General features: G+C 44.4%; 1 protein-coding gene across 4 annotated transcripts in view; it reads right to left on the reverse strand.

The window, feature by feature from the left end:
- Positions 1–444: 444 nt before the first annotated feature.
- LOC144142783 (spondin-1-like) overlaps positions 445–27775 on the reverse strand; it is a 179626-nt gene continuing 152295 nt past the window's right edge. Inside the window, exons 9-16 of one of the 4 annotated variants that reach the window (XM_077674505.1) lie at positions 24031–24196; positions 23085–23271; positions 21531–21732; positions 20235–20408; positions 15847–15939; positions 11603–11848; positions 8524–8775; positions 445–3648 (exon numbers count right to left, since the gene is read on the reverse strand). In XM_077674505.1, coding sequence (XP_077530631.1) covers positions 8591–8775; positions 11603–11848; positions 15847–15939; positions 20235–20408; positions 21531–21732; positions 23085–23271; positions 24031–24196 — 1253 coding nt within the window. In that variant the 3' untranslated portion in view covers positions 445–3648; positions 8524–8590. Of the gene's footprint in view, positions 3649–8523; positions 8776–10036; positions 10192–11602; positions 11849–15846; positions 15940–20234; positions 20409–21530; positions 21733–23084; positions 23272–24030; positions 24197–27775 lie in introns of those variants that run through there. The other 3 variants (XM_077674508.1, XM_077674507.1, XM_077674506.1) reach the window with 3 other exon arrangements.

The raw sequence follows: 27775 nt of genomic DNA on the forward strand, positions 1-27775 counted from the left end.
GATGTTGCGCAATCAAGATCTTAAGCCGACCAACTGAACCATTTCCTCATAACGTACTCTTGCGTCGTCTCGATAAAATTGATTAAAATCACCGTTTGGTCTGTGGTAAGGTTTAGTAACTCTTTTCTAGGTCCGTATGTGGAGGTGTTCCGCCGATCTCATGAATCTGCGAAGAAAATACAAGGCAGTTGCGTCTGAGTGTGTTTTGCACCTGAATGATACAATTGAAATGTTCAGACTCTGGCTATTTCAGACTCTGGCTATTTTTCAGACTCTGGCTATCTCCAAGGTCGACTAACATGTCGACATGTCTATTTATGATCAGCTTTCGCTCCAAGTTTCATTGTCTGATGTTACATTTTCTACAGTTCAGGGTTCTTTTCAAAGAGATTGACTTTTTCGGCAGTTCAAGGTTTTTTCATTGTCTGATGTTCGGGTTTTCGCTGATTTTCATTGTCCGATGTTTCATTGTCTGAAACAATTCGGGTTTTTTTTTCAAAGAGATTGACTTTTTCGACAGTTCGAGGTTTTTTCAAAGAGATTGACATTTTCGACAGTTCGAGGTTTTTTCGAAAAGATCGACATTTTCGACAGTTCGAGGTTTTTCAAAGAGGTTGCTCGGCACCGACACTAACACAAAGTTCATGATCAGCTAAGGGTGCGCAACAATAAATGCATACTTCGAACGCTTGACAACGAACAAGAAAATAACTCTTTCTTCACAACAGCGAAACAATGGCACGCTTCGAGGGCAATGCGGCACAACACTTACCTGCTACGATCAACTCCAGACTAAAGTTGGTACACCACAAAGGAAACCAAGTATTCCCACCACTAACATTCAAGGGATCGCCCGCTATGATCACGGATGTCGCACGACATTGAACCCACTCAAAGCTATCGCAATCCACGTGAATAACGCACTGGTAGTTGCGTTTAGTTTTGATAGCCACGACAACGGGACCTGGGCTTATGAAGGGGGAGCTTCGCTCTTTTGCCCGCTTTGCGCTAACCATGCGCACAAAGGGAACACTGTTGTAACGCGTGCAGAGATAATTCGCTAACATTTATTTTGCGCGTGCTACTTACACCCGAAAACTTTTTGCGGAATTTCTAACTCAATGCGTGGTGTCTGGGCATTTGTACACATTTAGTTTTTTTTAGCTCTTAAATTAGAAGTACCTTTTGCACTCAATCGTTTTGCCCTGCAATAGATGTCTTCCTTCAGAAAAGGTTTAGCAATTTACAGTACAAAAATTCCGTGGTTTTCTTTCACAACTTCAATGATACCACGCAAGACAGAAAGGTTAAAAACAGTAAAGCACGACCTACGCACTTTTTTGTTTTCGTAAAGGCACCACCTATGTTCAGTAGCGATTGCGGGCTAAACATTCATGGGGAAACACGCAGATACAAAGCGTCTGACAAAGCCTTCTTTGTATGTCACCATCGATGACTCGTGGTAGCAGCATTAGTGGTCGCATGCAAAGGCGTGTTCGGAAGACTTGTGGAGATGACAATGACTGGCCGTCTGAATTGCCTGCGACAGCCGGAGCATTGCCTTGGACAACAGGGCGCGCAACGTTTAACAAATGAGGTATTTAAGTGTGCAAACATTTTTCAAGAACTGGGGCAGGAGGCGGCGGAGGGTGAGTGGCAGGTTTTGAACCAGCCGTATTTTCAAAAGGTATAGAGAAAATACACAGGACAGTACTAATTTGAAACTTTCGCGACATCGCACAAGAACCACAGTAGGGTAATCTACTGGAGATTTTGGGCGTAAACAAACATGCACAGTGCAGTGAAAGAAGACCGGTAGGTATATCGACGTAAGAATTTCAACATATTTCTACATCAATATACTTCCCTGCCGACCTGTTTCATAGCTTGTTGTATAAGCTTTCCTGTTTACACCGCTCAGAATCTGTATTATTACATGCAGGTAATACTGCGGTTTTTGGGTAGATGTAGAAGAGTGAGAATATTCAATTATTTGCTTAATACAATAAACAGAACAAAACTGCGAATATTAACTAAATTAGGTCAGCAGAGAACTAGATGAGTAGAAGTGGCAGATTTTTTTTCTAGTGAGTGGCAGCTTATTGAAAATAGCCCTTCTACGTTCGTGTAAACCGAGTTATACATTAACAAACCAATATAAAAGATGGGTGTGTTTTTTTTTGGAATATAGCCCTTCGCTACCATTTCCTGCCAAAAACACCAGAAAACTTCCGTCTGTTTCGTGGAGACTGGTAGCAGTGTTCAATAGATGACAGATACTTTGACGTCAGTGTGCATTCGGCATGCGTGGGAGTTCTTCCTTGGAAATCGCTGAAACAGAATGGGCATTCAAAGCAGCAGTACTTCAATATCTCATGTTAGCAGGCTGCGTAAACTTGTCAGGACTGCAAGCCTCCAGCAACTCAAAGTTGTCTCTGCTGTTTTTCACACTTAGTTAAACATTCTTGCTCTTTCAAAGTTTCAAAAACTGTGCAATGTAAACTCAGCGTGGTATTCATCCTTGCTCTAACTAATGTCTAACATTGAATTCAACCACGTGTACTTGCTGTAAAACCCCATACTCATAACAGCTAAATGATAGGCATACAGTTCTCCCGCAAATGATCTGTTCATCTTTTTAAAGCAAGGGCTGCGTCAAATCAACGCATCTCCAATCTTTTCAGCGTGTTTTCACAAATCTTTCGGGTAAACTGTATAGCTCTCTGAGAACATTCAATTTTTTCTGTCTTCGTCGAAACCTTTTCGTCCTTCCCGACCTTTTCGAATGCAGAGGAGCCACATTGAACTAAAAAACGCTCTAAATTGCCCCATATATGAACGCACAACACACAAGGAATCAACAACATTTAGAAGCGCCTAAAAGTCGCCGGACATGTTACCGGCGATGTGTGCATTGCGCGCTCATTTCTCCACTAACACCACATCGCCAGAAAGTGGCTACATGCAGAGTGCGGCGAAGATCCGACTGACGGTCTTTGCCTACACAACTAAAACTCGGAGCTCTTTATCGTTTTGGTGAGACCGAACGGTAAATGCTTCATAAGTGGCGGGGCAGAAGTTCACCCGTCACTCAGTGCGCTTCGTGGAAACCGAAAAGCGCGCCTACGTTCTACATGTAGCGTGAGTCTAGAGCAAAGCGACGAATTGTGCGAACACAGGGCAGAATTGACTTGACGAGCTTTCCCCACTCCATAAGGGCAATTTCCCCACAAGCCGGGTCAAGTTCGTTCTCCATAGCTAGAGAACGACGTCACGGCGGTCCATGACGTAGTGGCGGAGTTGGCGCACATAGTAGCCGTTTGGTTGGCGACGGGAGCTTGATGCCGTGGAAGCAGGATTGGAGCACCGTTTCACTATCTTCGAAAGCACGATAACCAGCGTTGAGAGATGCATCTTCAAGGGAGCAACTGAATGCGAGCCTACAGTGTTCCGCAGTCTTCTAGAAGCAGCGTTCTAGCGGCGCTATCGTAGCGGTGCGGTAGCAGCGGCGGTAGTAGTAGTCGTTTCTTGAGGTGTGTGCAGAAGTTGAGAGAGAGATAGAGATCGAAGTTCCAGGCGATATGTGTGCATGCGGTCGAGTCGAGTGGCGTCTTGAAGTACTGGCACCAGCTCACTTTCGGTTGGGCACTGCGAAAAGACGACGCAAAAGCATTTTCCTCCTTCCAATTCTTGAATAATCGCAGGAGAGTGTTAAATCAAATCAAATGAACTCAGTTTATTCATATATTCTAGGATGCTAAGGGGCATGGACTAAAAGCCCAGGGGCGGTATTCTCGTAACTGTCCCTTTTCAAAACGTCCCTTTTGCGTCCCTTTCATCGTGACGTACTTCCGGTTAAGAAGTGGACGTTGGCAGCATGGAGGAAGGTTGGCAGTGAATTTGCCGCGCTGCGTTACGTCACTTCCGGTTGTTTGCTTTTAGGCAATCAGGGCGCGCCAAAGGGACTTTTGAAAGGGACGCAAAAGGGACAAAACTCGAGAATACCGCCCCAGAAAAGGCTTGACGGGGGTCCGTGACCCCTACAAAGCACAGTGGAAAGCGGGTCACGTTACAAATGGACTCAGTAAATTTGAATTTACAGACGCAGCTGCTCGCGAGCACAAATGTGCACACAGAGATTGCGATATAAATACCAATTTAAACAATATCAGGATGTGAAAACAGGAATGATGTGATGCACAAAATATGAGTAATATTAAAAAAAAAGCACAACAGAAAACGCTAGGACAACGTGGCGTTACACCAAAGCAAAGTATGCGTGAGTACAAAATGTGCGTGATCAGAGGCACTGGCCGTATTCAGATGACACAAAACCGTAAACGAACTCATCCTACTGCTACCTACACTTTGGTTCAGTTTACAGAAATATTTTGCGTAAGTTTCTCAATGATTTATCACATCTGGGTATGCCTTTCGTACAGTTCGTTCAGGGCTGACGGCAAGCGAAACTTCAACATCTGTTTTCCGTAATTAGTGCGGTAAACATTAACTTTTCATTTATCGGGATTTCGGGTACAATACACAGGATGGTGCGTTGTAAGCCCGGCTAATTCAGCTAATGAATTGTCAAAATGAGAGAGACAGACAACCCATTTTTGTGGAGTGTCTGTCGTCTAGCTTATATGAAAGCCAGCGTTTTATATACTGGCGTAACCACAAGGAAGTTCCAATTAAGCAGGCGGAAATAATTTTAATTTTGCACTAAAATGTGTGAAGGCTCAAAGGTGGCGACGCGTAGTGTCTAAAAGTGACACTACGTTATGTGTCCAAACAACTCCGTGATTTTCAACGCGTGATTCACAAACTACACGAAGGAATAGGGAAGGTTGCACAATATTGTTTTAGCCTGGGACCAGTTTTAAATGCCCCTTTTAACCTCACGTGCAGCTAAAAGTGTGTTGCCGCATGTCTCACTATCATTGTTGCCAGCATTGCTTTTGGCGGTAAATGTATGGTAGATATATATTTTTATGGCAGATATAAAAATTTTGATTGCAAAAGTTGTAAGGCGCTATCAGCAAAACCGTTTCGGGTTAAGGTGTTTTTAGTGATGCCCTATCATGTGGGATGAAGAAAATGTACTCGACAAAAATCGATTTTCTGTCTCTTTAAGCTGGGCCCCTTGAGCAGAATTTATAGAGACTTCAGCGTTTTCTTGCCGCTTCTGGGTTCTCGTCTTTGTTTCGCGCTATAATCGCTATCGCCACTCCTCGGCCGAGCTGAAAGCAAAGAAACTCCTAGCGCTATGCTCAGGCTAAACAATGTTTAAAGAACAACTGGAGACGAAACTGAGAATGATTTGGTTTCAGCTGTCAAACAGTACTTCTCGATGCCGAATGCAAACAGAGCCGGTTAAGGCTTGTAGATGTAACACCGCACCTACCGGCACTACTTTGGAATAAGGGCCATACAGTGAATAAATAACTGTGGTAGCTTTGGTGGCACGTGGAGGTGAAGGGCTGGCCGTGGTAAAATAATTTTCGCATGAACACTAAAAACACGATGAAACTTCTTTTATCACGCCTAAATCACAAGCTACGCAAGAAGATGCTGCAAACACCTTGGAAAAGGCCTTGCCCAGCATTGTACATGGAACCATCTCACAACGGCTGACACAAGAAAGCATCTGTGAATCTATTTTTACTAAGTTCACTGGGTAAGCGTGTTATTATTTAACTAACTTCATTTCCTCAGACGCAAGGTCACTTATGCTGGACTTAATAGGGAAATGCGTTCTAATATTTCGCTAACTGTATTTCCTAAGGGGAAAACGAAGGGATATTGCAGATGATGCTGAAAATCTAGTATAACGGTGAAAAAATATGTTAAAGAAGTGAGCATTTAAAGATTGACCAGACGAAACGTGCAAAAGTAAGCAGATGAGAATACTCAAGAACTAAGACCCAAACCTAAAGAATTACTTCGAGAAGTCACGCAACTTGTACTGACAGTGCTGAATAAAATACGACACAGATTTCTGTGCCTGCAAATGACGTTGCGATGGCGTCACTCGGCGATTATTCTTAGACAGACGCTAGGCGTAGACGCCGTGAAGGCATTTTTTTAAAATTTGGGCTGCTAAATTTTTTTTAAAGTTTTGCACGCATTCACCCGAGCCAAAATTTTAGTAGTTGCCTAGAGGACGTGCGCAAATACATATCCATTACCCGCCCTAGCCAAACTTCGTGAAAGACTGTGGGCTTCAAACGGATGGGCCTTTTTTCATACCCTGCCGGACTGTTTATTTATTTATTTATTTATTTATTTATTTATTTATTTATTTATTTATTTATTTATTTATTTATTTATTTATTTATTTATTTATTTATTTATTTTCAGATTTACTGCCAGCCTTTGAAAAAAGGCCTTTGGCAGGAGCGAGCAGAACAAATAAAAGAATGCGAGAAAATACGCGTGATACATGCACAGATAGGATCTACATCCACAAAGCAACCGCAACAATGAGCGGGAACAAAATAAAAATATGGGATTGCGCAATAAACAAAGGGAACAGCAGGTACTATCAGTATCTGCAAACTAAAACAGTCGGCAGTTTGACAACAACGAAAATGTAACAAATAACAACAACAACAACAAATAGCACGGTTTATAGAGTTTCTGGTGCTGATTATGTGCGTCTTTTTCCCCTGATATGTGTGGAATTCTCTGTCACAAGAATCGCACGTTGGAAATTTCTCGCGACACGGTCAGTCTTATATGTTTGAAGGCAAAAGCAGGTGTACTATTGTGACAGGTGCTTTTTGTATACACGTATGCACGTGACACAGAGGCCGCGCTACTTTAGTGGTTTTATCGATGATAATCCACCGTAATCCATTAAAATCTACCCCGAGCTCTCCCATTCCACCGTAGTGCCATTCTTCTACGTTAATCCACCGTATTCCATCTTTATCTTTATCTTAATTACAGGGGGTTACGGTGGCCTTAAGAGGCCACCGTAACCCCCTGTAATTCCGCACCTTCCTTCATTTAAATCAATACAAAAAGTAGCCATTATTCTAACTTTACCCACCATAGCTATTGTCTTAATTTCTCTTAATTTGCCTCACTCATCTTCATCCGCCCTAATTCACCTCACTTTGTCGTAGTCCATCTTAATTAATGCTCAATAAAGAATCTCCCCTTTCTGATCATTACTAGCGAACACTAATCAATCGTTATTCCGTTTAAATAATTTTAATCCACCTATTGTCTGTCAACCTAATTTTACACACCTTAACCAACATCACTAATCACTACTGTCTATGAATAGTTAACTTCTGCGATAATTATTTGTTTGTTTCTCTCCTACACGTTTCTGCTGCTCCTGTTTTTTTACATAATTTATTTCGATGCCGGGGTCTATCAAGGCCCGCTGTAGAATGAACATAGGATGCTTTCCTTATAAGAATTTACTCCCTGTATTTCCATTTTCAGCAGGAGTAAAACGGTTTTTAACAATCGATTAGTTTCCATGAATTTTTACTATCCAGGTTCTATTCAGGTGGTGACCGAAGGGAAGCGGCCAAAAGGTATGGCTTTGTCTCAGGAGGCAACTTGCTGCGGCTACTACACCTTAGTTTGATTACTGGGAGCGGTGTGGCGGCTAGTGTGATATCTTGCTTGCCGCGGACACATCGCTTTTCTTATCACTCAAACTCACACTTCTGGCGCACTGAATGATGGTGGGGCACTAGAGGCCGAAACACCCCTCTTGTGGTACTGGCAGGACGTCGCCGAATGGTGGCTGAAGAAGCGGGGGGAGGGTTTGCCTCTTGTGTATTCCCGTGCAAGAGGTCACTGCTGAATGCACTACCGTAAAGTTCCGAGAGAACGCCCTCCCCCGAAACATCGCCCACCCCTTTTTAGGGGCGAAATATTCAATTTACTAAAAGACCCCAAAGATCCCCAAACCCCTAAAACGGATGGCTTTAGCGCCGATGGGGGAACAAAACAAACGCGAATAACACACATTCACGTGTTGATGCGGTCACTCGTTTGTCCTTTCCGCCCTTGACCAGGACGTTCGCCCATCTCGTACACATCTCCGCAGTTATGGTTGGCGGTGCGCCCACTTTTTGCAGTTTTCTCGCAACTGACCCGAAAGTTCGCCCACTCCGTTTCACTTGACATGCCTGTACTTTGGGTGGGCGTTTTGTCGGAACTCTACGGTAAGTTTGTTGAAAAGGCCTCAGGTGGACGTTTTATTTGAATATATAGGCGTTCTGTGTGAATCAGTTTGTGGTCACGAGTCAGCACTTGTTTTGTGTGTCTCGTTCTTCCTGTTGCGTTGTTAATCATCTTACGCCTATCAATCTATCCCCTGCCTAAGTCTTAGCAACTTAAAACGTGTTCGTCTTTCAACTCTTTAAGGAGGCCCTACAGGCTCCTCTGTAGCACGTCTTGACCTCCTTGAATTTCAAACATGTTTCACTGGCATCACCTATCAGGAAAGGCGCATTCGCAATCCACGGATTAGAACAGGCAGGTCGGCAAACGTACCAGGGGAACCCCACCATTCAAGGACAGGGGCCACCACGGCAAGCCCCGTTTGGGGCATGCCGAGTGGCTAGCGCCGTCGGTAGTCGCACGGTGGCAGCGTGCAGTAGCGCCTCTCGAAAGTGGCGTCACAGCTGGAACCGCCGTTCTTCGGGTGCCGCTTGATGGTTCTGTGCCTCTCTTGCACGGCGCCCGGCCCGCAGGTCTTTGAACAGGGTCGCCACTCGCTCCAAGGCGTCAACATGCAGTCCACCGCTGCAGGAGGGAGGAAAGTGGAAATGGGTTCAGGAGGCCATGTCTTCATGTAATAACGAGAATACTTTGAGCACACTTAAGAACGTTTTATGAGCTGTGAATGCGAAAGCTTCAATGTCTCATTAGATGACGCTGAGTGCTCGTTTGAGTGGGTAGGTACGGTGATGTCACAGCCAATAGGAATTAGTAAATGGGTATAGATCGTGACGGCGACTGTCATCATTAGTTGCCAATATCAGCGAGGTTGTACTCAAATTGTGAGATTCCGTGAGATTCGGCCGTGAGATTCCGACAACAGCTGTCAACGTCATTGGCCAATCCACTTGAGTGGGTATGTGTGAAGTGAGGAGGTTTATGTTGCAGACAAATGACAACGGGTAGAACGCCCGGGAACTTTTGACGGCAACTATCATCCTCACTGGCCAATCCATATAACTGGTATGTTGTTATGCCTATATTTCCATTAAAAGCTCGGTTGTTTTAACGTTCAACCTAATGATGTGACACACAAAGTCTAGCTGCGTGGAATGGTTATCGACATTTTCTAACTCAAAGGCCACAAAGCGTTCAGCCCAACTTTACTCAGCTTATAATGAATTCTGTGCGTACGGAGAAGGTTAAGTTTTTGGGGATCACAACTTTACTTTGTGCTCTTGGCCACTTAGCCACACCGAGAATGAATTGGCTGCATGTTATTATGCATCCAGAAAAACAAGGGGCCAATAGCAATGTCAGCACCCAGTTGAATTTTGGCGACGTCTTTCGGCTAGCTTTGGGCTTACCTAAGCTACGAAAATATATATTCCCCACACATTTTGGAATAGCGTGTAGAAATAAAGTTCGATTTCATATAGTGCTGGAAGCTACACTGCACTCCCTTGATCACGGGATTTTACGAACTCTAAAAAACTTCTATCAGATTATAAAGTCTGTATAAAAATGTCCTACTCGCGTTTAAGACACACGCTGTAACATTGAAACATCCGAATTACTACTTTAATGTTGTTCTCGCTTCAAAACAGCTATTCCTGATAGCGACAGACTACATTCCCTAATACTGTCGCGAATGCAATAAACAGTTTATATTTGTTTCTGCACCTTGGCGCTTGACCTAGCCTCTAGGTGTGCAGTGATTCTGGTGACGTAATTTCTACCAGCAGGAATCGTTATGTGGAAGCGAATTTACCTGCAGCCGCAAACAAGCAGTAAAAAATATTGGGGGTTCATTCAAAGTCTGAATGAACAACGTTCGGATCTATGGTGTAACAGAAGTGCACTATACAAACAGCCACTCACCCTTGTTCCGATCTTTTTTCCCTGAAGGCATGTCGGACAAATGACCGTTATAACAAAGAATAAGCTCTGGACACCACATCGACCACACAGGCATACCTTTTCTGGATTCCTTGGTTTCCGCTGAGGGAGCAGCGATGCAATTGAAAACACGGGGACGAAAAAAATCAACACAGGAACAATTACCCAACTCTGTATGCAGGTTTTTCAAACCGTAAAATCCGATACATTTTTGTGCGTGTCACTTTCTTCCTGATTTTGCAACAGTTGACAAATCGTGATAAAAAAGTATTTACAGTGCCTCGAAGTTTCGTTTTCCAAGTACTGCCAGATTACTGTCGCAGAACACGAGCAGTCAGAGCCGACCATGCACGATTGTCAGGACTGTAATTAGATGGCTTCAGGATTTATTTATTCTGCACAGCTTCCTACTCACAAATCCGAAAACAAGAAAAGGCCAGCACTGGAATACGTTAGCATTATCGCATTAAATGATGTGAGAAACTTTGGCACGCTCATTAGAAGCAAATAGGGATAATTATTGAGGAGGAAAACTTGCCATCTCTGTTGTTTTGTAAGATTGGGTTAATTACAATTGCAAAGAGGCTACTTTCACGCGTTCTATATTGTATCGCTATGCACAGCTGGTGAAGGGAGCCGGGTGAAAAAAGGAAGGAGGCAGCGGTAACCAAAAATAAAACGTCGGTCCTGTGCCATTGGTATAAGCATTCAAATGACCCCTTTATCGCCTAATAAGCCAGGCAATTTTTGAAATACTAACACCGAATCTAAGCGTCAGAAGGCTACGTTGAAGACAAACCCCATTTTATTGGGACTAGAAGCGCATCGGTTAACAGAAATCGAGAACTGGTTGAAGATTAGGTGGGCATATCATACAATGTCACGCATCAAGACAGTGCCAGTACTGCTCAGCTAGGGTGGCTGTTTCATTGCAAAAATTGACTGGGTGCATAAAGAAGCGAAGCCTTTCAGCCGCAGCAAAAATATTTTCGGCAATGCCCCCACGCACGGTCTGCAGCACCAGTGCCTCTATCCCTGCCAGCGCCAACATCATCTTCCAAACGAACCCATGCGAATCTAAATAGCCACTTTACTACCGGAACCAGCGATCCCTGATGTTGAACTTTTTCCGTAGTAGAAGTATACAAACGTAGTCCGACCCGTCCTTGCGACTACAGGAAAACTCACCAAACGCTCCGCTTTCAAAGTATGTTCTGCTTCCCTCCGTTATGTGTTCAACTTGAACAGTTTACCTCCTCAACGAGTACCCCTGTCAGTCTCGCTGCGCAATAGTAGTTTAAAAACCTGCCACCACACCTGAATTGAGCTCACGGAACCCAAAGGAAGCATCCAGATTCAGGTATCTGATGCCTGCGGCAGTTCAGGTATTTTCAAGAGAGTTCACCCACCAATGGACGCCGCCTCAAACAGCCGCTCACAAACGCGACAGTGCACACCTAGCGCACCGGGAAGGGCGCGACATTACTTAGTGGGCAAAATGTGCGGTGCTTACGGCAGGGTGGGTTCTCCTTGCACCTTCGCCTCTGGACCAGCCGCTTGGAGCAGGGCTTGCCACCGTTCTGCGGGTTCAGCTTGATCATGCGTCGCCTCTCGCGGCGCCCGTTGCCGCACGTCTTGGAGCAGGGACTCCACTGTGACCAGGGCGTGAGGACGCAGTCGATGATCGGAGACGTCGGCTCGTCGCTGGTCGTCGGCAGCACGTTCACCGGCCCGAGGCCGTTGAGCTGGCCGATAGGCGCTGTGCGAAAGGAGACGTCGAAGGAGACGCGAAGGCCACGAGGAAATACAGGGTCAGAACGTGCTCTAAATTCAAGGCAGAAGAGTGTAAAATAACGTGAAAGGCTACTGGTCAGTATTGTTGATGAGAATCTGGCACTTACAAGAGTATTTTCTTTGCACGCTCAAACTGCCTGGATGACTATAACCTGATCATGATCTTAGGAAAACTGGGGTACATTTGGAAAATATTAAAAGGAAGCAAATCTCAAAGCATCGTATTGGGTTCGCTAAATGTCCTACTTTGAAGTCATCAATCATACGCAGTTAGGTTTAGGTGAGAAATACCAAATTATTTTCACCTCCATTCAAGCCTATGTGCGTGGCAGAGAAACAACACCTGAGCTCAGAGAAAATATTTCGGTAGCCATTTGGCTGATTCGTGTAAACTTCTTGCGTTGAAAATAGAAAAGCTCGGCACCAAATAAATGCTGGTAGCATATTTTAGGTAAAGTAACTAGGTTTTCTAAATATATACAATATACTGCAAAATGTCGAAGAGCTCACATGACAAACTTACAACGTTCCATCCCAAGTACCAAAGCTAACATAGGCAAGCCTCTACTATACCTAGTTAAAATTTCAATGTAGTTACAATTACTAGTAGCTTAAACTATTACTTATCAGGGTAGTGCCTTTTCTTACAATGGCGTATCAAACACCGCATTTAGAGTACACTTTTGTAATGTACGACCTGTCTAAATTTCCGAAGTCTTTCAAACCACACAATCGAATGAACCTACGATGACTTTACACTTGCACCGATTAGCACGACACAACGCTATAACGAACAGAGTATATTTTTTCTCCTTAGCTACAGCTTGCAGCGTTGATTTCTAATACTTTATGGTATGACTAACCTCTTGCATCAAGAATTCTCTGATCCAAACCTTCCTATCCTAAATGGCATAAATTATCATTGGTATCACTTCAACTGTTACCAAAATGTTTAGCTTTCTCTAAAATATACTTGCCCTCGTCTTCACTGCGACAAACCATGTGAATGATCATTAGCTGTGTACGAGGGAACATACTTTACAATTTAGGAGACCCGACGTTAGGTCTGACTCGAAAGCGTGATGAATACTTGGACATCACACACTGCAAAAGGTGTGAAGCACCATCCAATCCAAATGACATAGACGCAATTTTTTGCTCTCAAGGGTATGCTGGACGTTGCTGTAAGCCTGCATTGCCATTGCAATGGCATTGATTGTCAATTTTATGGTGCGTAATGGAAAGAGTCGTTTTGGAGGTAGATCCTTTAAGCGGACTAAAGCTAAAAATGAGTGTGTGCTCTGCTTGCGCAGGTAATGTACCTTGTACCAGAAATATGTATACAGCAAGGTCTCCACTACAACTACGCTAAAATACCGCATGCTGTTTTCATACTGGGTACCCATCTCTTACATAATTTTTGTGTAATTACACTATGGCTTTCTTATGAACAATCTGAACCAAAAGTGACACGAATTTGTGATTCCCATATAAAGAGAACAGTGATCGCTTGATACCGTCTAGAGTTATTTTTAGCAAAGACAAAACCCTATTCGCGCAGCTCCGAACTAACCTATGCGGCCTCATCAGTTGCGGTTGAAATAAATATCAAACTTTGTGGCGATGCGGTAGGGGACATACTACATCGCTGTACGGTTAGTCTGCGTCCCATGAACAGGGCACGAAACAACCCATTAAAGGGACCCTGCAACACTTTAGATGAGCGCTTTCATTCTTTCCTTCGTGTCCGTAACCACTGCAAAAGCTACAGCTATCGCCAGCACGCAGCGGCACTGCGTTAATTTGCTCGTCGCACCAGATACGCCTTCCATTCCTCCTTTGTGTTTGTGGCTTTTTTTTAAGTTTCTATCGAAAAGCGTTCATTGCTGCAAATGAAGGAAAACCGGCCAACAGCCGCTGCACGACCTTAGGGACGTAATTCAAGCCGTCGAAGAACGTCAAGACAGGGAAAGAAAAAAAATCTTTTGAGCGAGTTTAAAAATTATCTCATAGGCATAAGCAGTAATTTTTGTCTGAGGTACTTCGCTACCCCTAATCTATCTAGTGGGTGTTTTGGGTGACTACCTTCTGCAAGCATTTAATATTTAAAAAAAGTTGAAGAAAGTGTTGCAGGGTCTCTTTAAGAGAAAATTGCGTGTGTCTGGACTGCCTTTGATTGTTCAGCTTTCCAGGCGTATTTTAACATCTATAACCTGAGGTTAAAGGAACCATGAAGGCAAAACACAAGTTTGGTTCATTCATAAGACGGCCTCGTTAGAATCATACTGACACCAGTTTTAACGTAAAATTCGCTCAAATAATCTATATAATTAGGAAAAAGGGAATGGCCATGCGACCCACTCGCTCATTTCCCGCAAGAGAACCTATGATGGCATACCAGCCTAGTCTGCGATTGGCGGAGGCCGGCAAAAGCAAGCGCAAATTAGGCTTAGCTTATAAGATTGCTGAACGAGCTGTTTGTGCTTAAATTTAGGGCACATTTTTTTAAAGCAACAAGAATGGTAGGACAAATAGTGGAAGTTACGAAAGCACATGTAAACATAGAAGTACTGATGCGTACTGCTGTTGGTACTGCGCGCACTAGGCTTGGTTTAGCTGCAGAGAACTGCGGGGCTTTGGGGGTGTGTCAGACGACACTGGCCGATTGACGCAAGCAGCGGTGTCTTACAAGACCGTATTTGTCGAGCGACCACTAGTTTTTCACGCGTTGTTCTTTTCGTTTCCTACGAGACCCAGCAACGCGAAGCAGATAAGATGATTCAAACTTCACCAGTAAACCGCGTTGCGGCCATAATTTTAGCCCGGTTTGGTACAATGACTTGCTTCGGCGGAGAGCGAGTGACCTAAAATGGCGGTGCCACCGTATACGTGTCTTCACCCTGTACGGCGGACGGGTGAATCAAGGGACCCTAGGCTGCAGAGCGGTCGGTTCCTGTGATGTCATTACAGACCACGAAAACACATGATTTAGCCGGCAAATCAAAATTTTAACTTCAACTAATTAATTTCTCAGTGAATAAAGCATCGTTTGTATCCGCACAAGCGCTGTGGGCTCTATAAAACACGAAAGCTTTCGAATAAATTCAACTTGTATTTTGTCTTCATGGCTCCTTTAAAGACGATATGAGCGCTTTATTACTAGCTATTCATCCGACGCCTGCCTCGAAGCTTTAAGTGTGATCATGCATTTACAACATTAGAAACCATCTATCTTAATCTACAATAAGGGAGAAGGGTAAATGGCATCTCGTCTCTTTTATGATAATAGCAACGTCTTGAACACACGCTCAAGATTAGAGAAATGCTCACTCGTGCAACTGCTTCCGTGAATTCATTTTCCTCCCTCGCTATGAAATCCTGGAACCAGCTCTCCCGGGAAATCATCCAAGTTGCAAGCGAAAACAGATTGTTTGCGGCTTCGCGCAATTATCCTCAAGGCTAAACTTTCTACGCTGTTCTTCTAAGCGCGCATGACTGTTCATTGCATATTCGTACTTTTTCTGTCATACGTGAGTTCGTGCATATGTTTCCGCATACGTATGTTACTCTAAATGCTGCGCATTGTTACTTTTTTGCAGGAATTAGTATATTTTTTGTCTGTTATTTTCTTTTAATTTTTTATTACTTTCTTGTTTTGTTCGTTGTCACATTTCGTGTGTGAAAATGTGTTTTAACACCCCTGCTGTATTGCCTTCTGGGCGACATGTAGGTATTTAAATAAATAAATAAATAAATAAATAAATAAATAAATAAATAAATAAATAAATAAATAAATAAATAAATAAATAAATAAATAAATAAATAAATGCTGTCTTTCGTGAACAGGGGTTATCAGCGTACAGACTGTGTTACAAGAGTTTTGTAAACACTCGATTCCCAGGTAGACTTTTTGTGTGCGCTAGCAAAGCGGCCAGCAGCGACATAGATGAGCGGCGGACAGACCACAGACAAGGCCTTTTTCCACGTGCAGCGTGGTGTCTTTCATGGCGTAGCTTTGGCCCAGTGCCGAAGGCGACAGGAGTCCTTGCGTTATGTCTGCGGCAAAAGCACACGCAAACAGCGGACAGCGACATGAAGCAGTGCGTCAAAAGCAGCGTGAAGCAGGCAGCGCGCGCACCGGGAGACGAGGAAAACGATAAGCCTTATCTGAGGAGAGGGTTGATTCCGTCACGTTTTTTGCAGCAGCTGCCACAAGTTCCTCCCATGTACGTGTGCTCTAAAAGTTAAACGGAGCACGGGAGCGGTGGCAGCAGCGGACAGAACTGCATGACAGCGCGATCTATGAATAGATGCGCCGGAGATAGCGAGAGCGCGTGGGAAGATCCGGATGGCCCATCCTGATACTCGGACGGTCGCCTTATCGCCCGCTCAAACGGGGCTGCGCGCTGCCATCCTTACTCACGAGGGGCCATTCTGATGCTTTTTCGCGCAAACTTTGAGCGAATCTGCCCGCGTGAAAACTGGTCTTCAGCGGCGTATGGGTTCCGTTTTGTTAGGAACGCCACCAGTTTGCCCACGTTCCGGCTATGGTTAGAGACTATCCTGGGGCAAGTATGTTGTTCTACGAGCTTTGAATGCTCGAGAGTCATAAAGCAGCTGCTGCCTTAAACATGCTTGTCTCAAGGAAACGCATGAAAAATGAATTAAAAAAAAACCGTTCGTGCGTGTATTGGCTCAACTACTTTCGTTGTCTTAACTGGCGCTCAAGAGAATTCAGGCGCTGAGCCTATCGGAGGCTAGCTCCTTCAAAACAAATCAGCTTTATTAAACAAACTTCATTAGGTGATTTTATAGAAGGACGGTATCCTAGCTTTACACGCAACATTGGAAGCACCCCAGGCGAGCAGGGATGGAAGCGGAGCAGCTTCGCTTGAGCCGGCGATAAGGCGAGCATCCGAGTATCGAGATTGGCCAACCGGACGTGCCCACGCACTTTCGCTATCTGCAGAGCATCTATTCATAGATCGCGCTGGCATGCAGTTTTATCCACTCCGGAAACCGCTCTCATGCTCCGTTTAGATTTTGGAGCACGTGTACATGTGCGGCAGTTGTATATTGCTGTTCAAAAAATCGAACACTGCAAGACCGCGCACTTAGCATAGACTCTAACACAAGTTTCAAAGCTGAAAAACAGCCATTATGCCTGGCATCAGATAGGAGCCGGCAGAGGCTGGAGTTTCGAGAAGGTTCCGTATCTTAGATGCACAAGAAAAGCACCCTCTCATTCGTTATTTTCCCATCGCTATTTCGCATTTCTCATCCCTCATACTGGCAAACGCAGCATGAGGGATGAATGAGTCCTTCTGGAAGCAACTGCAAAATGCCTCCCTTCTTAACAATCGTCAGCATGAAGCAAAAAACAGAAAAATGCCTTGGAAGAGCTGTGAAGCCCTTGTGTTGGAAGTGATGAAGCGAGAAAGCCGAGCATCTAGTGAGAGCAGCGCTTCGCGGTGGTGTTGTTGTCAATGTTTCAAAAGGGCAGCTGAATATTACGCAAGATGTGCTAAATGAACCGCAATGAATACTGGCACTATTGAAGCGTGACAGTGCAGTAAATTTCAAACCTTCTGAGAGAGAAACTTATTGCTTTGCTACATGTTGATTCACACACCACAGCTATCTTAAATGTCCTCCCCAGTTAAACGCAAGAACACCACCATGATGTAAGGAAGACAACAACACTGTCGAAGTTCAATGAGAAAAACAGCATGAAATCGACTGAGCGGCTTATCTCTAAACAGTTTTTTGCTCAGACACATTTCGTGAATATTAAAAAAAGCGCAGAAAGCATACGAATGTTACGAAGAAGATCGCAGAAAGAATTGAGCATTGCTGGTGCAAGTTGGCCTAAGAGAAAATGACCATTTATTAAGCAGGTAGCACATGCTTGCTGAAGCAAATTTATCGAACGCCTTTTTGCAGTGCACAGCAGAAGCTTTCACAGCATCAAACATTGATAAATTTTTATTTAAAGTGGTTATTCTGTGTTTTCATTCCGCGCTCTCTATTGTTGAATTCCTTTCAATTGAGAACACTTTGCCAAGGCTACGACCAATATGTAGACGCGTAAATCTGAATTACCTCATTGCAGGAATAAATACCTCCTCTCTATACAATACATGAGAATTTCTTTACTTAATTGGTCAAATATTGCATTTGTAAACTCTCTCTTCCTGCAGGAAGTACAATTTCCGCACTCATCTCTTCTATATTATTCCATACATGAAACTACCGATCAATACGTGTACATTTGCCAAGGCGTAATGACTTCTGAATGAAAGGCTTTCTCTCAACCCTTTAAATTGCGTTTTAAGCGAGGGCGTATTAAACAGAAAACCATGAAGAAGCTGTACAATATTAATTACGAAATGTTTTAGAAACGTAAACACACATTCAGTAACACATTACTTAGCACACAGTCAAATATATTTTTCATCAACCAGCTCTCTGCATGTGCAGGATATTCCTCAGGTACTGTACAAAATGCTTCAGCAGACTTCACTCGGCCTGCATTCATACTGCGTTCATTGATCATTTCACGACTGCGTTCACTTTTTTTACTTCGCGAAGGAAAAGTGCGCATTATTCGGGAAGAATAAAGCCCTCAGACGGGCTGAGAAAGAAGCCTTCCCAACGCAACAGATTACGAAAAAAAAAGCCGCGCTTGCTTCCTTTGTTCCAACGTAGAAAACAATAAATCTCTCTTTATAAGCTTGAAAGTACGAAGCACTGGTTCGCGGAATCTAGGCTCATTGCAAGCATCTTTTTACTGCTGCTTTCTCGCTTAAAAGCTTTACCAGGCCACTTCTTTAAGCCTTGCGTTTTGTAGGCCGTATTATTTTACGTTTCCTAGTCATATCGCGCGAGCCTGAAATGACTCTACTAAAGTGGCTCGGAGTTCTGGCAAAAGTGTACAGCACGCAACAGTGAGGTCTGGCACAGACGTCGAGATTGCTTTTTTTAGTGTGTGTGGAACCAGACCCTCCGGTATTTAAATCACGCGGAGTGCGGAACGCCGTTGCGAAAGCGTAAAGTCTTTTGTCTGACACTTTATTTCTACGCGCCACCGAGTGACGCCTTGGTCCTGTAACAGTTTTACTTTAAGTAATCGGTTTATGTTTAACTGAGACTGCGCATGGCAGTTTTTCCACGGGCAGGTGCCCCATCCTTCTCTCAGTGACGCAATCTTCTAACAAACTTTCAGCTTAACTAGCTAACAATAACGAACCTGTGCACACGGTTTTCTTAAAGGAAACTAGCTGCAAATATCTTTTCGCGTATTTGTGCACGTGGTACACTTACAGCAGCTGTTTAAAAAAACAAATTGAGGGCCAGTATTCAGATTTTAAGACAATGCTGCAGCTTTTAAAAAGTCGTGCTACTCTGCCCAGCGGTCTAGTCAGTAAACTAACTTACACGGGTGTATCGAAGTAACGCGTTCAGCGCTACGGAACATGCTAGCAGCTATGGTAACAGTATATGCTTGTACTCTGCGTTCGTGTTCTGAAAAAATATTACTTGTAGTTCTATATCACTTCCAACGCATAGGTGCATACAGAACAAAGCATTGGCTTGACACGTGCTAGACACTTTTAACGTTCTCCGGAAGTGATTGAAAAAAAAAGAAATTATGTTTCCTTTAAAACAAAGACACATGCATGCAACTTTCCCCCAGATTTAGCTATGCCGAAACCCACAGCTCAAAAAGCAATGTCGGACAACAAAAAGTTACAGCGGCCATGTTACTCCAATCAACTTCTTTACATTGCTTTTTTATACACCAATGTGTAGGTGGTGTTTATCCAGGTTGTAGGGTCACAACTTGCAAAACTTCAATTTCTTAAGCATTGATTTAGCCTATAACTAGCTTCAGCGAACAGAGCAAAATCTAGGAACAAGGGGATAGAAATACTACACATTCGGCTAGCGTAAGAAAGGCAACAGCGAAAATGTTATCGTGTGTGCACAAGTCACTTCTTCTAACTCATTTTGTTTTGTTTACTTCAAATGCGCGCGAAATGTGGCCATGCAACGCAACGAAACACGTTTTATAGACAACATGATCCTTCTAAAACAAAAAAAACTAAGTGCATCTTGGTTTTGATGGGCTCTGAACAGGTGCACTACATGGTGCTGCAACTCTTATCCCCAACAATCTTTCGTTATGTCCGTTTCTGCACCACACTTCGCTGAGAGATTGGGCTCATGTTTTCAAACACAAAACAAACCTTTTGCCGTAACTACTCCGTGTTTGACAGCTTAGCAGTTTAAAAGGAAGAACCAAACATAACCGCGTCGGTAGATGTAGTTTGTGCTTGGCAGGAGCTCACGTGATATTGTGACCTCGCACATTTTGTTGCATTCCGAATATCGCTCGAATCTGTTCCTGTTGCCGCGGCATCCGCCGTAGACGAACTGTAGGCACATGCGCTTGGTGGAGTCGTAGTACCAGCGTGGGAAGTAGCCCCTGCACGGACCGATGTCCTTGGGCAGGAGGCAGATCTCTGCAAACACCACCAGAAGACACACGCTCGCATTTCCACCATAAATAATGGGCGGATAAACAAGTTAAAAATTGGGATGGAAAGAGGCTGAGCAGCCTTTATGCATAAAAATTCGGCCCTAATTCGGCCCTAAGTAAGTGTTCAGAACATGAAGTCGTTGATTGCGATACATTTTTATCCTCACTCATAAAAAAGGTAAAAAGCTGAAATTTTCCTGTTTCCGTAGAATTTGTTCCGAAACGCGCTACGTGCTTAATGCTTAACTTGTAGGTTAGCCAAAGCCACTAAAAAAAGCGCATATATAGGACAAACCATACTACATCCCGATGCTAGAACATAGTGCAGGAAAGTCGTGCGCAGGACGTTTATGTAGAGTTTGAGTCATTCATTTTTGGGTTGCGTAATTTTGAATATTTTGGGGTACAAGTCTGGTGTTTTAATTGAAGTGTTTATGAAATATTAATGTCTTTTCAAACTCCTTGTGTCGTGCTTACCAAAAAACATTTTCCTTTTCGTAGTATTTTGCAACAAAAGCGTGGGTAATGTGCACAAAATAAAACTGGCCAAACGCGGAAAACGGGTTGTTGAGAGACCTGCGTCTATGCATATGTATAAAAAATGTGGGCACCTTCTTCAGGTTAAGCGTGATAGCCATTTCAGCCTGTAGTTAATTATAAAGTCAATTGAGCCTTTTGTGTGCGTTGGCGTGATTGACCCTGGTAAGCCCATCTGAAGTGTGTACTTATGTCGGGAAGGTCTATCGAAGCACACACACAAAGAAGTTCACTTTGCAGCGCTGTGTGTGTAGCCCACAATATAAGCACAAACATTTCATATTGGCTAATCCTATCACAATAGTAATATTGTTGACATTTAGGGTAACTGCTGTTCGGTTTTCCCTTTACAGTTCAATTTCACCTTGCAGAAACACTGTGCACGTCATGAGGAACCCACATTTTCGACTATCAGTGTATTTTGGGGGTGCACATATTCCGGCAATAAATGGATTTAAACCATGTTTATAAATGCACTCTGTGGGGGAAATATCAGCTGACATTAGGTGTGATCAAAAAACTAAGCACACAATATATAGATTCTGCGCATGCGCCCTCATGTACGCACCGTGTGCCTCCTGGCTATCGACCTTGCAGTCGGTGTTCTCGGCCATGCAGGGCGCCTTCTGTATCTGCTCAACGTTGCACATGGCCATGGCTGCAGTCATGGCGTTCAGGTAGGCTCTGGTGCGCACCTTGATGCCCTTGCCGCAGGTCGCGGTGCACGGAGACCACTCGGCCCACTGGGTCACCGCACAGTTGGGGTCCAGCTGCGCACGCGCGGGTTTCAGGCTTGAATAGGAGGTGACCATTACGTCACATGACATGATGCCATCTGTGACATGACGTCTCAGCCCGAAAGTGTGATGTTAACTCCAATAGCGATGTCTCGGCATTTCCTCGCCGTACAGGCGAGAGCGCTCTACGGCAGCTGTGAAAGTTAAGCTTTTCTATATACCACAAAACTTGCGTACTGTCAAACTTAAGGAATATGACTGTGAGTGTGAAACGTTCCCAGAGTAGTGACCGGTCTGAATTACCGAAACAACTATCCGTTAGACCAACCGCATAAACGCACCTATAGCCGCTAATCCAGAGGTTCCTAGAGTCATTTTAAAAATGACAGCAGCGCGCAAATTAACGCCGAGAAGAACACATGAGGACAACACAAGCGCAGTGTTTATGTTCCTGTTCATCATGTGTTCCTGTCTCGTTATGTTTTTGCGCGCAGTTGTGGTTTTAGGATGAACCATTGCCAACTCGCCCAAATTTCAACCCTTCCCGAGAGTCATCCATTCTTACGCGGCATCGTAGCACCCCACGTACGCAGTCATGGACAAACGAAGTTCGAACAGAAAAATATAAACCCTAACACTCAAAACTGAACAAATACTGTTAGTGGAGGTCGAAGGATGGCGCGCCATTGGTACATTTGAAAAGCCACATTTCCCAATTTCGGTACTGTAACTAATCCACGCGTACATTCGATCTGCATGGAACGAAATCGCACTAAGTATGTGTTAATGTTCATATTTTCACGCTCACGTTTCATTTGTGTGTAGCTGTACATGCACGCATACACACGGGGTATAAAAAAAAATAGGCAGTGGCTTAGATCGTCTACACCAGGATAAACGTAGCGTGAGCTAAGGTTCAGCTGGTTGTTCTTACCTTTCCTGGTTTTCTGGTATTAGCATGATTATCATGCTTACTGCTACTTCAATGACACACACACGGTATACGCATTATCTGATGCATGTATATTTATCAAGCGGCTCCGGCGCAGAGTCACCAATCGTCCCAGAGCTAAGCAGGTTCCACAGGCGCACGCCGGTGCTGCTGCGACGCACGAGCCATCGGTTGCACACCAGGCCACCCGTCGCATGACCATCAAGCGGACCGGGCCGCCACGTGCGGAACGGAGGTCGGCGAAGACGCTGAACGCGTGGGGAGTGTGAGAGACGCCGGGCAGCGAGCAACGTTCCATGCGCCGTGTGACGTCACTGCTCCTCGCGCATGCGCAGCACGGCTCTCCAGGAGTAACGCGAAACTGCTCAACCTCGGCCAGTGTAGCTCACGCTACAAAACGATCGCAACCTTGCACGGCACACGCAGTACTCACCACTTCTGGCGCGTCCTTGCACGTGGGCATGTCGGCGACGCACATCTCCTTCTCCATAAGGTCGAGCGTACAGCGCTTCCTGGCCATGTGCTGCTTGTACTTTCGCTGCCGGATGCGCACTCCCTTGCCGCAGGTGACGCTGCACTCGCTCCAGTCACTAAAAGGCGTCGTCTCGCAGCTCACGCCCCTGCAACGGGGAGGAGGATCAGGCGAAATCAGCTGCTACGCCAGGTGACGACTGATACGGTAGGTCTGGTCGGCTTTGGGAGCAGTTGAACGCAACAAGGGCTGCACTCTTCACAACCGGAAGGAAAGTGCGCCACAAGGAACACAAGAATCAACAGAACTGCGCCCGCAAAGGCACCCGTCGGTGCCCTACTTGTCTTAGTTACCAAAGCGGTTGCAAAAAGCGTCTGTTTAATTATATGTAATGTTGTCGACAAAAATGTTCAGTCTGTCAAATGTCTCTATGCCATGCAGAAAGTTATAAGGTCACAAAAATTTCACCTTACAAGCTTATCCGCCTAGTAAGAGTGAAATGGGCAATGGCCCAAATCTGGCAATAGCACCTTTTATTCTTACTCTAACAAAATATATGTTCCGTCACACTTAAACGTAATTCTTCTGCGCTGAATTATATGTGGCGGAGAAACTTTCCATCAGCGAGAAAATTGTGCCAAATAGTCGTTGTTGCCTTCTGCTTGATCGTTTAAGTTATGCTTGTCTACAAGGCGGACTTTGCAACACTGGTCCGCCCGACTAAGGTTATGAGCACTTGTTTTAGCTCTTTGATCAAACGATTTCAAATACCTCGAGCGCAGAAACTCGCTACTTTCGCAACTCAATAGAACCCAGCGGATTGATAGTGCAATGCGCCCTGACACTTGCTTTCCGACACCTGTCTTGTGCTTGATCGCTTGTACCACAGCCGCACCAACACACTCACCCTGCGCAGTCAATGTCGCAGATGTCCCGGTCGACCAGCTGCGTCTTGCAGTTAAACATAACCGCCTTGTCACGCATGATGAAGCTGCGGGTCCGGGTCTTAACTCCTTGGCCGCAGGTCACGCTGCATGGCCCGAAGCTGGACCACTCGGTGACGGCGCACTCAGCTGCGTTCCATGACCACGCAACAGTTTCATTAGCCCCGAAGCTGGCGAATCCATGGCGACTAAGAAAATGGCTCAAGTGAAGCACATGTAAACCTTGTTATCCCGACCGAAAGGTTTCTTTGCTCTGTTTTGTATCGACTATGCACATTGTTTCATGAAAGTTGGACAACTATATGGCTGGATTCAACCTGTCGCTTACGCTGAAGCGCAAGCGCAGATGGCCCAGCCGGGGCGTGATATATGGGGAAACTGAGCGACCAAGCACCACCGAAGCAGCCGTTAAACCATCTCCTAGTCACGAGGTACCGCAGCGGCGACGCTCTGAGCGAGCGCGGCTCTTGCGCCTCTCCGCAGTAGGTCACGTGACAGGGCATAACACCTGCCACTTGCGCTCCGACGGTTCAAGGTCAGTGATACGGGATGAATGGCCTTGCGAGACAAGGTGTAGTAAATCCTTCGCTCTAAAACTTGCAGGCGCACTGGAACCCGATCGAATCTCGCACCAATTCAAACGCGCTATAGATTAGTTTCCTCACGCGACAAACTGATTAACAATGAGAAACTGAGTTCTTGACACTATGTTGGAAGACAACAGCAGCACACATGGGAACTTGAGGAACAAAGCAGTCACTACGTAAGAGGTTTTTTCTTTATCGTTTTAGACCCCAAAGTGCTTCTTCCAAGCAGCTCTGTTTGCTTTAGATCCTGGAATTTCTATTCCGAAACAGCCCTGGGCTGCCTTCGAACTGCTTAGAACTATTCTTGACTGGCAAATAAACGATTGATAAGGTTATAGCAATGTACCTGAGCACATAACGAGGGTCTACAGATGTTATTGGAGTATCGATGCCTGGAGATGGGGCCACAGATTTTCGAAAGGTGCCAAATTGTTCAAAAATAGCCCATAAACAGTCGCAAGCTGTTTATGTGCACTTTTTTCCGTGGCCCTTGTTTTTTCCAAGGCCCATGGCCCAGGTGGCCCTTGTTGAAGCCACAGGCTTAAAAAATGCTGTAAAATCTAAACTTGCTTTGCAGTTTCCGTGCTGCACTCTCACGATAAGTTAAGTAATGAATGATGTCAAAGACAGGTCAACTGTGCATGTTTTAAACTTGCCATTTGCACACCTGCATTGTAGGTGTAGCCTCAGTTTGCTGCTTGTTTTCTTCTAAAAAATTAGCATAACTTGCAGCGCTAATAAAAATGAGAAATTTTTGACCATCCGGAGATAGTAGCTTCGGTAGTATCTTCTGGCTCATTTATTATTTCACTCAAAAAATACAATAGGTAACTGTTGGCGTATGAGGGAAAGTAAGATTTTGTTCCGACAGGATTGCACGAGAGGTAATTCCTGAAGGATTATGAGAGCGTCAGTAGCAAAATCTGCCCGGCCACTAATACCCTAATTTTTGTGGGCAGGCACAGCGATTGCCGACGCATAACTCATGCCTTACACTATCCTGTTGTTCGGCAGCTCTAGATATTCAAATTTAAATTTGGCTTCGATTTCCTCGTTCTGATGAACCACTCTTATGGCGTGGGGACAATGATATTGAAAAAGTATGGCGCTGTCACAATGTATGCGAGTTTGTGGGCGTAATAATATTGGTGCTTTTTTCGCATCTTAAGCGTTTCGAAATTATTTTAGACCCTTTTTTCTTAACGACCAACCTCTTTATTGGACGCTTTTTAGGAGGTTAGTTCGCGCTCATTTTTGCGACATTTTTATCGTTTGTACTGCTCTGCACTACAGCATTGAACTGCTATAATTACAACAAAACATCTTCGTGAATCGAATCGATTGAGCTTTATTTGTAGACTTTACTCGTAAAATAAATAAAAATAGGCGTCATTAGCCCGTTTGTTCAAGTGAGGAAAGTTCGGCGTATTCAGACGAATTTTCTTCTCGCCATTTCGAGTCGGTCCTTTTAAAGACCCAAAGACCCAAAACAATTTTGGTCGCCCTTATCGGGAATCGGTTTAGAGAGCCAATTATATGTATAGACAATCACCGTTGTTTAAATGGTGATAACTGTAGTACGCTTGACTAATACATCAAAGTAAATAAAGTTTTCGAGTAGCATGTTCCCATTAGTTCGTTTGTTCCTGTTATTCTTCGACACGAGTAATCAATCATTTCAGACTTCTTTCCCGTTGCCTGGACTGCACGTTGACGGAGACATATATCTTAAATAACGCCATACAAAAGTCAGTGAAAATATTTGAGTGCTCTTACCGGATATGTTTTCCACGGTTGCTTGAAACAGCATAAAGAGGTAAAATCAATAATCAAACCGGCATGTCCTTTGCGAAGAGTCGTGGCGAAACGTGAAACTTTAGTGAAGAAAATCGATATGATTGATGCGGTTATCAATTTTATAATGGCTCCCTATAGGGCGCAACGTCAGGGGTGCGTGTATCTGCTCCGAAGTTGCCGTTTATTCCTAATATTGGTCCTCTTCTGTCACTCGTATTGGTGTGTATTTTTTGCGCGCTGACTTTGAAATATTATGCACTTAATATTGCAGAAGCTGAGAGATATTGAACTAATAGATAGTAAAACATATACTGACTTTTTTACAATTTTTCACGAATATTATTACAAGTTTTCAGAACGAAATTTTAATGTTCTCATCCTAACGCCACTGCTGGTTATTGTGCATGCCCGGGACAACATAAAAGGAAAATAATGCTCGCATATGCGTAAGCGCAATGCTGCACTATAAAAAATATATACAAACCAAACGATAAAATAGGCGGTTAAAGCAGAGGTATAGTGTGCGTCTAAGCCCGGAGAAAAATGTTCTCACGTCAACATTCCGGTGCAACGAGGAACAAACGTGATTTTCCTTAAGTTTCCCAAATAGCGTCTCACGTCTTGTCATTCATCAAATGCAAGGAATAATGGCGTCAATATGGAGAAAGAAATGCTTGAAGCTTAAGGAAGTGGATCGAAAAATAACGTGTTGTTTCTTTGTATCCAGTACACGTTTGCCTTTCAGTTACACCCTATTGTCTGTAAGGGTAGAGGGGCCTTACCCCACCACAAAGAAAATTAGCAGTGGCTTAGCTCGGCTATGCCAGGATATACATAGCGTGAGCTTAGGTTCAGCCAGTTTCCTGGTTGTCTGGGATTTGCTGATTATCATGCTTACTGCTGCTAAAACGATTTCCAATCCAGTCAAATCCAATTCAATCGAATCCAATCCAATCCAATCCAATCCAATCCAATCCAATCCAATCCAATCCAATCCAATCCAGTCACAGCTCCTCACGTATGCGCAGCACGGCTATCCAGGAGCCACGCGAAACGGCTATCAAGCGGCTCCGGCGCAGTCGGTGCACGTTACGGGCCTTATGAATCTAGCTGTTTACAATCGCTTTCTTTAGGAAATCGGCCGGATGTGTCTCTAAGTTTCAAACCGCGTGCAATACCTATGTTCTGGGAGAGTGGCCCGGAAAAGATCGCTGTAAACTGCAAACTTCGAAAATAGCGGGAAACCATTTCATAGTGCAAGGTGGAGGTTCTGTTGCGTTGGGCACCACCTTTCTGCATTTTCTGCTGTCTTAAAGCGGGCGAT

The sequence above is a fragment of the Haemaphysalis longicornis genome, unplaced genomic scaffold (genome assembly GCF_048455015.1).
Source record: "Haemaphysalis longicornis isolate Haplotype H1 unplaced genomic scaffold, Haemaphysalis longicornis Haplotype H1 scaffold_6, whole genome shotgun sequence".
Lineage (NCBI taxonomy): Eukaryota > Metazoa > Arthropoda > Arachnida > Ixodida > Ixodidae > Haemaphysalis > Haemaphysalis longicornis.